Source organism: Centropristis striata, chromosome 8 (assembly GCF_030273125.1).
Source record: "Centropristis striata isolate RG_2023a ecotype Rhode Island chromosome 8, C.striata_1.0, whole genome shotgun sequence".
In the NCBI taxonomy this organism is placed as follows: Eukaryota; Metazoa; Chordata; class Actinopteri; order Perciformes; family Serranidae; genus Centropristis; species Centropristis striata.
The window spans coordinates 25,512,421-25,523,801 of record NC_081524.1 but is presented as its reverse complement, the minus strand read 5'-3'; the positions used below and the strand labels follow the sequence as shown (position 1 = coordinate 25,523,801).

Here is an 11,381-nt window from a genome sequence, read left to right as displayed (position 1 = left end):
ACAAGAACAACTGCAGCATTTTCTTAAACTTTCCTCAACTTCAAGCTTCACTTCTCTTAATTATTTTGAATGAAACTTAAGAAAAAGCCTAATTTTGCAGCACTATTTCTAAAAGTCAGCCTACTACAACCTACGAAAAACAACAAAAAAACCCATGAAAATACTGACAGCCTGCCGGAATGCCTTGTGTTTATGCCTCTGTGCTGGTGAGAGCCATGGCCGGGGCATTATGTTGTCAGGTTGTCCTTGAAGGAATTTCTTCAAATATCCACTTGAGGATCAATCAGTCAAATCTGATTTACCTTTCAAATAAATCCAGTGTAATACAAAGTGCTGTATAGATTGAAAACAACAACTTAGAATATTTAGTAAAAGGACATGGAGACTAATGCATGCTGAGTAATGAAATATGGGTAGTTAAAATTATATAAGATAACATAAATATATATATATATATATATATATATATACACACGTGTATACAAGAACTAGAAATAAAATAAGCATTTGATATAAACAACAAAATATAGGTAAAACAGTATAAGTATAGCCATAAAATTGTGATAAGAAACTACATAAAAGCCAGATTAAAAAGATAGGTTTTTAGTTTATGTTTAAAGTGTCAATATTTCTATCGCTTCTAGAATAATAATGACATTTTAATAATTGAAATTGATCAATAATATATTGTTTTTTGGTCATAGGTCAAGGTCACTGTACTTTGATCCTGTGTTTGTCCCATTCTTGTGTATGTGATATCTCAGGAACGCCTTAAATTAATTTCTTTAAATTTGGCATAAACATCCAATCAGACTCACAGATGAACTAAGTATGTTTTGGAGTGCAAAGGTCAAGGTCACTGTGACCTCCCAAAATATGCTTCTGGTCATAATTCAAGAATTCATATGCTAATCATGACAAATGTCTAGTAGGATTAACGATGAAGTGATTATATATGGTCAACTTCACTGTGACATCACAATGTTTTGCAAAAACTTTTCTGGCCATTATTCAGCACCGTAACTCAGGAAGAGAAGGGGACATATTTGATCAGATACTGATTTGTTGACACTAATCTTGGGCGCCCACATGCTAATTAAGTACAACTACAGAAGATGTTACCTTTCAAATGAAGCCCCACATTTTGTCCTTTCAGTTCTATGTTTTTTGGTCTATCCCTAACTCTTTCCCTACCTGTAAACCTACTTGGATTTTAAATGCAAATCTACACTCTGAATTCTGAATTTGATACATTGTTTTTACTTATGTTGAATTTTAAGGAACACCACCATCAGTATAACCTTATTCAGGGTAAAACATATATTAATAATATAATATTCATGCGCTTTTAGTATTATTTATTGTCAAACAATCTGCTAGTACAACATGGTGAGATACAGTCTCTGCAATTAACCCGCTGCCCTTATGAGCAGTAGGCAGCCATTGTACAACACCTGGAGAAACATGTTTTCAGTAGTGGGAGAAAACCAAACACTCCAACTCCCTGCCCTGACCAGCGCTTGAACCCACATGCCAGCCACTGACCACTGTGCCACATAAACAAACTTGTGGCCACATTCTGCTCATTTTCAGGTTCATACTATAGTATGTATGATTTCTGCTTGAATGTGTTTACATGATTTAATGATCAAATACTTTACTGAACGATGATTACTGGTATGGCATTTGCATATAGCTGTATATAGTAATGTATGATATATAAACCAAAGTCCTGCACAGGTCTGATTTTCAACACAATTCACATCCAACACCATGATGTGCAGTACTGTACCTGCCCTGCCACCTGCACATATGACCAAGTGGTTCCTCAACGCAACCTGACCTGCTAAAACAAAGTCCACAGCCTCACCTGAAACCACAATCCATATAATATTCAAGCGCTGTTTCAATAATTTTGTTAGGCAGCATGTTGAAAGCTGGCCATTCCATAGATTTGAAAACGAAGTATTTCAGGAAATAGTATTTAAACGTATTGCTCATTCTCATGATATTAAGCAGCACATTGACCAGATAACGTGGCTGTTACACACCTGGTCAAAGTGGCCCTCATATTCCAACCCTAACCCTAACCCAGGAACACATTTGGAAAGGACTGGGAAGGATTACTGCAGTCCGAGGATTAAAACATTAAATTATTATTTTCATTTTGTTTTAATATATTTTTATATATGAACACCTGGGATCCAACCTGCATGTTCTCTGTCGGGGACATTAAAGGTCATCACGCTAGGCACGGATGGAAACTCTCTCACTAGTCTGCCTTAGAGCCTCTAGTCGTGTTTTTCAGGGTTCATTCAAACTCTTGTAGATTGAAGATTACGTTAATGAATAATTTATTAGTCTACGGATTCGCTAGCTCGTCAAAACTGCTGGTTAGTTTTCCAGAGATCGTCTGAAGGATAACGGCTGGATAACATTCAAGTCATGCGACCGTGGTGTAGTCCGCTATAGCATAATCTAGCTTTTTACTTTTGCCGGCTACATTAACTCTTCAAACATCATAAAAGTGGTTTTCATTTGTGAAGATTATCCTGCTGAACAAAACGTGAGCATCAGAAAAGTGTGTTTGACACAGTTTATTTTCTGCCATGATCCAAAATCCAATGCAAAAATCCCATAGACGAATTCTCAATAGATCCCATGGTGATGCTAACTACCAGATTGGCCTACAAAAATACATACTTTTGTTTCCTCTATATAAGGCAAGACAAGAGGAAAATGCAACCATTGAAATTCTCCTATGAATAAAGCTAGGACAGGCTTGACTGAGGGCATAACGTCTCCATGACAGCAGCAGAAAAGCCCATTACACAAGAAAAAATCAAACTTGTTTGTTATTGTTGGCTCTTTATAGGTTTAACCCGCAATTATCAGTATTCTTCCATCATATTTTATAAAGAAATTTGTGAATTGATTTAAACATATGTGTTCCTTACTTTCCTTAAATGTTATCTGTTGGGTTGTACATCTCAGTCTTAAAAAACAAAACAAACTGGATAAAATGGTCAGGCTGTACTGTAAAATAACTGGTGTTTGCCTTAAAATACTTCAGCAGCTATATGAAGAACGGCTCATCTCTAAGGCTCAGACCATTGTTTCTGACTCTATTAACCCCTTCATGCTGAGTTCCAGCTGCTTCCTTCAGGGTGAAGGTTTAGTCTCCCTAAATGCAGCACAAGTATGCACAGGTTCTCTTTTTTTCTTTTATCTGCTATTGCCACTCTAAGCAAGCAATGATCTCAGGACATTATGCTTCTCATAATCCTACTAGATTTAACGTTACCTTCCTTGGAGACAAGCCAAAGTTTATCAGGAACTTGCCAAAAAACATTTGACTGTAGACGGAGAGCCTGCAATGTGCAGAAACATTACACATGAGGTTGTAATGAATATGAATATCTCTGTGCATAGACCTATCCAGTGGTGGAAAAATTATTCAGAACTCTTACTTAAGTAAAAGTACTAATACCACACTTTGAAATTATTCCACTACAAGTTAAAGTCCTGCATTCAAAACTTGCTGAAGTAAAAGTACAAAAGTATCAGCATAGAAATGCACTTAAAGTATCAAAAGTAGAAGTACTCGTTATGCAGAATGGACCCACTCAGACTGTTTTATATATTCTAAATATATCATTACATCATTGTTATTATTGATGCATTCATGTAAGGAGCCTTTTTATTTCTCAACGTAGGGCTAATTTTAACTACTTAATATCCTGTTATGAGTATTAATTAAAAAGAACATATTACAGGGTTCGTACAGGTGCTTGAAATCCTTGAAAATGCTTGAATTTAAATGTTGTGTTTTCAGGGTTTAAAAAGTGCTTGGATTTTGGATAAAGTGCTTGTAAATGCTTGAAATTCTTACTGTATTTCTCTTGCAATCTGACTATATTCATCTATAGAATATAGATAATCACATGTTCAATGTAAAAATAACGAGTAGCCTATCTGAAATGAAGACCGTTCCTCCTAAAAGTGTTATACCATCACTGTTGGTATGGTTAAGTGAAATCTCCCCCTTTTAGTATGAACATACTCATCTAAAACATGCAATTTACAACCAGTGTAAGATACTAGAAAAGCTTGGAAATTTACCTTGAAAGTCCTTGAAAAATGCTTGAATTTGACCACTGCTAAAGTGTACAAACCCTGATATTATCACTATAAATTTATCACGATTTTGATGTCAAAAGTAACTTAAGCTGTCAGCTAAATGTAGTGGAGTAAAAAGTACAATTATTACTTTAAAATGTAGTGGAGTAGAAGTATAAAGTTACGTATAATGGAAATATTCAAGTACAAGAACCTCAAAATTGTACTTAAGTACAGTACTTGAGTAAATGAACTTAGTTACATTACACCACTGGACCTATCCTACTCGTTATCCTGGGTTGACCCACAATCATCACACGCCCCCCCACCCCCCCATCATGTGAGACCTGGAGCCCTCCTCCAGCCCGACTCCAATGAGGATCCGGTCCGCTCCTTTCAGTAACCTCCCCCTCCCCTCCTCCTCCCTCTGTTCTCTTCAACGGTCCTCCTCTCCGGTGGTCCTTCACTTTCGGAGTCAGCATCACTCACTCTCCGACCTACAGCACAGCAGACAGGACTACACTACTACTACACTCAGCCCGGCAGAGGAACATGTTACTTCACAAACTGGTACGGTAAGAGTCCATGTGGACATGTTTCAGCTGCAGCTCACTAAAGATACACAACGCTGCGTTTATGGCAGTTTGTGTTATTCATCGGGTTTGAAAGGCTCCTTGTTTCCTCATCTGGACCTCTTTCCTTCCTGTTGTTAAGAATTTGTAGGACAAAAGTAGATTCGTCAAACTATCAAAGGCGATTGTTATGCGTATGTGGGTGGTCGCGACTTTGATCTAAACACCAGGTAACCGAGGAAATGTACTTAGCATGACTTGTGTTACACCAGTTCCTAGAAAAGAAGAGCTCTATGAATGTATTACCTCACACAGTTTTGAAAAACCAAAGTTGAGAATAATTGTGTATATTCTTCTATATAGCACACTAAGATAGAAAAACAAAACATTTGTAATATTTTTTCAGTAGTCACAGCAAATGTAAACCCAACCAAAATCCAACATGCTACATAAAAATAGTGAGGAGACCTGACAGGCTTTGGATAATAATAATAATAATAATAATAATAACAATAACAATAATAATGATGATGATAATAATAATAATAATAATAATAATAAGTGGGTGTTGTTTATGTTATTCCTGTTTTGTTGTTGACTCAGCTCAAGACCTTTGATTAGCCCACAGCAGTTATATTTTAATCTCTGATGTGTTGTTGTTGTTGTTTCAGTGTGTTTGGATCCTGTCAGTCCTGTGTGGCACTGACGTGTGTTCAGGATTTGTCTACGACAGACCCAGACGCTCGGGAGAGGATGGGACCTCAGCCAGGACAGAGTGTGAGTACGCTGCTCTTGTTACTGGGAACAAACAGAACATCTTTGAACTGCTTGACCCTGAGATGACAAGCATTCACACAACTAAGGCGGCCTTGAAAAAGTACTGATTGCCTCCCACCTTCCCTCCGAGCGGCTTTTCTGTTACTGACCTTGACCACTGACATCCTTGTGGATAGAGAAAAGGTCTGTAAACTATCAGATTGATAAGAGTGAGCGGTGAACCTGGATTTCACAGAGTCAAGTGGGAACCTGGGAATAAGTCTTTTATTTATTTATTTAGTGTGATATCATTTCAACAAATAGTCTTGCCTTGTTAGTTATACAGTATGTGATAAGCAGTACATGGATAATGCCTCCTTAATTCACAGTCGCCCATGAAGTTGGAATAAAATATTTCCATGAAATGATTGTGACAATGTGGTTTATTACTGACAGATAAAGTGTATCTTCTCAAACCTTTATTAATCAAGCTCTTCAAAAATATTATTTAAAATAAACAGTTAGTTTCAACAGTTAGTTTCTATCACATAAGTCAAATATTAAGTTATGAGCTTGTTTAATTACATATCTTTGGCAGCTACACAATTGTGATCCACGTTTTTCCACATTTCCTTGACATTAAATGTGTGAGAAGATTAACTGAAAAAACATTGAATTGATTAATATGAATTAAAAAAGCAATAGTTAGTTGCAGCCTGACATCAACACGCTACAAATATTTTGTGTTTTTCTGCTGTCAGATGAATGAGAACAATGCAAAGGTGCATTAAGCTTATGTGAAAGCTTTTCAGAGCTGTGTTCAGTAAAGCAAATCTAAGAAAATGTTACATACTTTAATTTAGTTGCCAAAGTTGCTCAGCACAGGCATTGTAAAGTGTATTTTGGCCCACATTAATGTATCTTGGCCAAGTTTCGGTAGGACATGCCTAGAACTGCGCTCCAAGTCCAAGACACACGCATAAAACAACTTCTGAGTTTTTTTCAGAGCAGAGTAAATCTTGAAACCTATGTGAGTTTCAAGTTCAATTAGTCCCCCCAACGCCGTGTGTCACTCTTCAACCCTCGGCTGTCTCCAAGATCACTCTCTAGTGAACAACAAGCAATTAGATGAGAACTAACTTTCCACACCAGCAACTGCAGCTCCGGAGGAATTTCTCCTGCTCAGTTTATTTGCTGGGTTATTTTCTATATGAAGTGTCTGCCAGCGCATATGAAATGAGTGAGCAGAGACTATGGTGGTGGTGGTGGGGGGGTTACAACGGCTCACTGTGGCCCTGTGAGGTTGTGATTGGGCAGCCTGTGCATGTTTTTTTTTTTTTTTTTTAGGAGAGAGAGTGTGTTTGTGTTGCTCTACCTTGAGTCAATATTAAGAGAGCATTGGAGCTCATTTTCTGCTTCACATTCTCAAACCCTGCTGGCAAAAGAAGGTTTAGGTTTATTTCATCGTGCTGCAGATTTTCTTAGAAACAGGCAGCAGCTGCAGTCTATTGTGGCATTTGGTTGCTGTATATTTTGCTACAATTTTGCATTAGAAAAATGTACAAAAAATGCATTTGTGATCACAGCGTTTGAAATTAAAAGGAAACTAAAACAACATAACTCTTCTTCAATATACGATGCTTTATTTACCTATGCCCTATTTTGACCAAAGCAGTTCCAGGGCAGGTTTGGAGCCGGTGCTTTATCTTGAACCCATTCCTCACTTTTTGACAGCCAAGGAACCGCCTCTCAGCAAAGAAAACTGGTTCCACGACAGCAACAACTCTTTGCTGGTCTCGGACCACCAACCACGTCAGGGGCTGGGGGCGGGATTATCTGACCAACAAGAACAACTAAAACGTGTGTCATTCATATTTAATTTGTTTAACTGCAATGTGATTGATACAGGCTAGTGTTAGCAGGCTAGCGTTAGCTTACAACAAAGTCTAACACTAACATCTTACGCTCAGTTTAAATAAGAATGTAATTGCAGTCCATAGAGATCGAGACAAGCAGAACAAATGTGTTGTACCAGTCGTGTTTCGATGCCAGTGTAGGCTCACAGAGCCAGGAGCAACCTTTGTAAAGAGACCATGTAGTCTGCCATTGTTGTTAATATAGTTGCAGAGAGCGGATCCGTTTCCAGTCGTATACAGTGACGTAATGACATGGCTCTCGAGCCTGTGGAAAAGCAAAAAAGTTCTGAGATGAGCAAGTTGAACCAACTGCGAATCAGCACCAGCACCAGTACAGGAAAAGAACTAGATTTGTCTTGGTCGAAAAGGAGTACTAGTCCTAGTCCTAATCCTACATAGTCCAAGGTCTAGCTGCACCATTATCCTTCTGCTGTAGGCCAAAAACACAATGCGCTGTTTGTATTTCTTTAAACTAATCACGATCGTCTTGGGTAGAGCTAAGCCCAGGATCCAGAGATGGAGCCCAAAAAAATATTTAGTGGAAACAACTGACAACAATGTCAGAATGCCACGTGACCAATAGCAGGCTTATACCCACGGTCTACATCCTGTGAGTCTGATTAATATTCATCAAGTTCATGAGATTTCATGTCAGCCAACCAATGAGCAGTTTGAATTTCCATTTTTCATTATAAAATCGAACAGCAAAACATAGAAAGCATTTCACTTTTCACAACACAGTAGTCAATCTCTGTACATGTATGCATGATGTATTCACAGTTCTGGATTATTTATTAAATCTATTTCTTATAATAAATGTAAATGGTAAATGGACTGCAGTCATATAGCGCATTCACCCATTCACACACACATTCATACCAGGGCACACTGGTGCCACCTGCCACCATTGGGAGTTCATTCACACACCGATGAACGCAGCATCGGGAGCAATTTGGGGTTCAGTATCTTGCTCAAGGATACTTTGACACGTAGCTGCCATGATCGGGGATCGAACCTCCAACCTTCCGATCAGTGGACCGCTCTACCAACTGAGCCACAGCTACCCGTCTTGTAGGTTTTGGTGTTGGGTGTTGCCACCTGCAACCATTGGAAATTCATTCACACACCGATGAACGCAGCATGTAGGCTGTCATGGTCAGGGATCGAACCACCAACCTTCCGATCAGTGGACGGTCACTCTACCAACTGTGCCACAGCCGCCCCAATGTAATCAAAAGGAAGATTTTTTTCTTGCAGGGTGTAAGTTAGAATTCAAACCTATGTAGCAAAAGGCAATTTATTTGCACTAGCAGGCTGACACAAAAAGGCATCAACTGTTTTCACCTCTGACCTGTAGTCCACACTCACTGCTACAGAGTAGGACTGAATGTTAAAGCACAGTGGGTACCTGAGTCTACACTGCTGTGCCAGCTAGCTGGGCAGCATAAATAATTTAAAGTATAACACCTCAGTTCCTTCACATAGAGTACATATGCACATGCACGTGTACTGGCAGAAACACACACACACGCTCATACAGTATGTCCACACAGGTACACACATATTGAAAAACTCCTGTTGGCATGCTCTGGGTTTCTCTGTGAGTAAGGTTGTTTTTTCACAGGTTAGTGGACAAGGAGCATGTTGTTAGAAAGGTAGCAATAAGTACACTCTGTCTCTCTCTCAGATCTCCAGGATGTCTTCAGTTAAGCCAGGTTTCTCACAATGTGGGTTGGGTTCCATACTGGTCCACTGTCCTTGGACAAGAGCATTATTGTGTTTAAGGCGGGCGGCAAGCTATGTGTCTGAGCAGGGAGGCAAAAAAAATCTGTCCATTAATTTCAGTGCAAAAAGAGAAAACTTCTCACTTGATTTATTACCTCAGAATTTTTTTTAGGACAACACTATGGTCTCAATCACTACTAAAAAATCTACTTCAAGACAATTTGATGTTAATAGTTCAAATAATGGCCCCATTTAGAAGAAAATAGAAGATAAAGAATCTTATGATTTGGGGCGTGGCTACCTTTGATTGACAGGTCACTAACAAGGCCAGCTGTCATCAGGAGAGAAGCAGAACAATGCGTATCCACGGCAACGTGTCAATAAAATTATATATAACGTTATATAGATATAAAAAAGGACGTTTACCAGTTTGGTCCTTTCACACTGTATTTTCACTTAATGTTTGGTTCGACTAACAGACACTCCAAGTAGTCGCTGTTAATTTTTCTGAGGTCAGTAACATACTTTTTTGTTTTTTGCTAGCCAAAACCAACATCCCAGTTAATGTTCCAGTTAATGCTAACATGAATTAGCAGCGACTTCTCTCAGTCAGGTTGAGGTGTAGAGAGGTGTGTAGTCAGTGTCGTCAGATCCCTCTCACTCCTCCACAGTCCAAATATGGTCTGCTCCACGTATCCGAAACAAGATGGCGACGAGTGTAACGCTAAACTCGATGCTTCCAACCGGCAGTCCACAAACCACTGGGTGACGTCACGATAACTACGTCCATTATTAATATACAGTCTATGTTTTAAGGGTACCATCTATGTAGTTATTTACAATGAACACATGTTGGGTTGCAGGAAAGAATTTAAATGTGGTAGACTGTTGAGTTTGACACATGGCTTATTGCACAGGCCTTTTAGTTACCATTATTAATAATAATAATAATAATAATAATACATTTTATTTGGAGGCGCCTTTCTTGGCACTCAAGGACACTGTACAAAAAAGATAGAAAAGATTCAGCAATAAAATACAATAAAATACACAGAATTAATAACAATACAATACAAAAGATAGATTGGACAGGGTAATTGTGATCGGAGGGAATAAGCAGTTTTAAACAGATGTGTTTTGAGTTGTGATTTGAAATGGGGGAGTGAGTCAATGTTCCTGAGTTGGGGTGGTAGTGAGTTCCAGAGGCGGGGAGCAGAGCGGCTGAATGCTCTGCTCCCCATGGTGGTGAGACGGGCGGAGGGGACAGACAGGTGTATTGAGGAAGAGGATCTGAGGGAGCGGGAGGGAGTGGGAACATGGAGGAGGTCAGACAGATATGGGGGGGCGAGGTTGTGGATAGCCTTGAAAGTTACCAGGAGGACTTTGTATTGAATCCGGAACTGAACTGGGAGCCAGTGGAGCTGTTGGAGGACAGGGGTGATGTGGTGGATAGAGGCGGTTCTTGTAATGATGAGGGCAGCGGAATTCTGGACCAGTTGAAGTTTATGGAGTGATTTGTGAGGGAGGCCAAACAGGAGAGAATTGCAGTAATCCAGACGGGAAGTGACGAGGCTGTGGACGAGGATGGCAGCAGTGTGGGGGGTAAGGGAGGGGCGGAGGCGATTGATGTTTTGTAGATGGAAGTAGGCAGACCGGGTAATGTTGTTGATATGGGATTGAAAGGATAATGTATTGTCCAGGATGACACCCAGACTCTTAACCTGGGGGGATGGTGAAACAGAGGAGTTGTCGATGTTGAGGGAAAAGCTGTCGGTTTTGGATAGAGTGGATTTTGTGCCAATGAGGAGAACCTCTGTTTTATTACTGTTTAGTTTAAGGAAGTTTGAGGTGAACCAGGTTCTTATTTCAGAGATGCAATCGGTGAGGGAGGTGGGCGGGAGAGAGGACGAGGGTTTGGTGGTGAGGTAGAGCTGGGTGTCATCGGCATAGCAATGGAAGTGAATGTTAAATTTGCGGAAGATATTGCCGAGGGGAAGGAGGTAGATGATGAAGAGGAGGGGCCCCAGGACAGAGCCCTGGGGCACACCTGAGGTGATGGAGGAGGGGATGGATTTGTGCGACTTGAGTTGAATGAAGTGAGTGCGGCCAGAGAAGTATGATGTGAACCAGTCCAGGGAGGTGTGGTGATGCCACTGGAAGAGAGCCTGCTGAGGAGGGTGGAGTGACAGATCGTATCAAAGGCTGCACTCAGGTCGAGGAGGATGAGGATGGTGAGGAGTCCGGAATCAGATGCCATAAGGAGGTCATTGGTGATTTTGATGAGTGCTGTTTC

General features: G+C 39.9%; 1 protein-coding gene across 2 annotated transcripts in view; it reads left to right on the top strand.

Annotated features, from left to right (window-relative positions):
• Window positions 1-4,535: 4,535 nt before the first annotated feature.
• enpp2 (ectonucleotide pyrophosphatase/phosphodiesterase 2) overlaps window positions 4,536-11,381 on the top strand; it is a 31,963-nt gene continuing 25,117 nt past the window's right edge. Inside the window, exons 1-2 of one of the 2 annotated variants that reach the window (XM_059339691.1) lie at window positions 4,536-4,689; window positions 5,363-5,468. In XM_059339691.1, the coding sequence (XP_059195674.1) occupies window positions 4,672-4,689; window positions 5,363-5,468 (124 nt within the window). In that variant the 5' untranslated portion in view covers window positions 4,536-4,671. The remainder of the gene's footprint in view (window positions 4,690-5,362; window positions 5,469-11,381) is intronic. The other variant, XM_059339690.1, reaches the window with a different exon arrangement.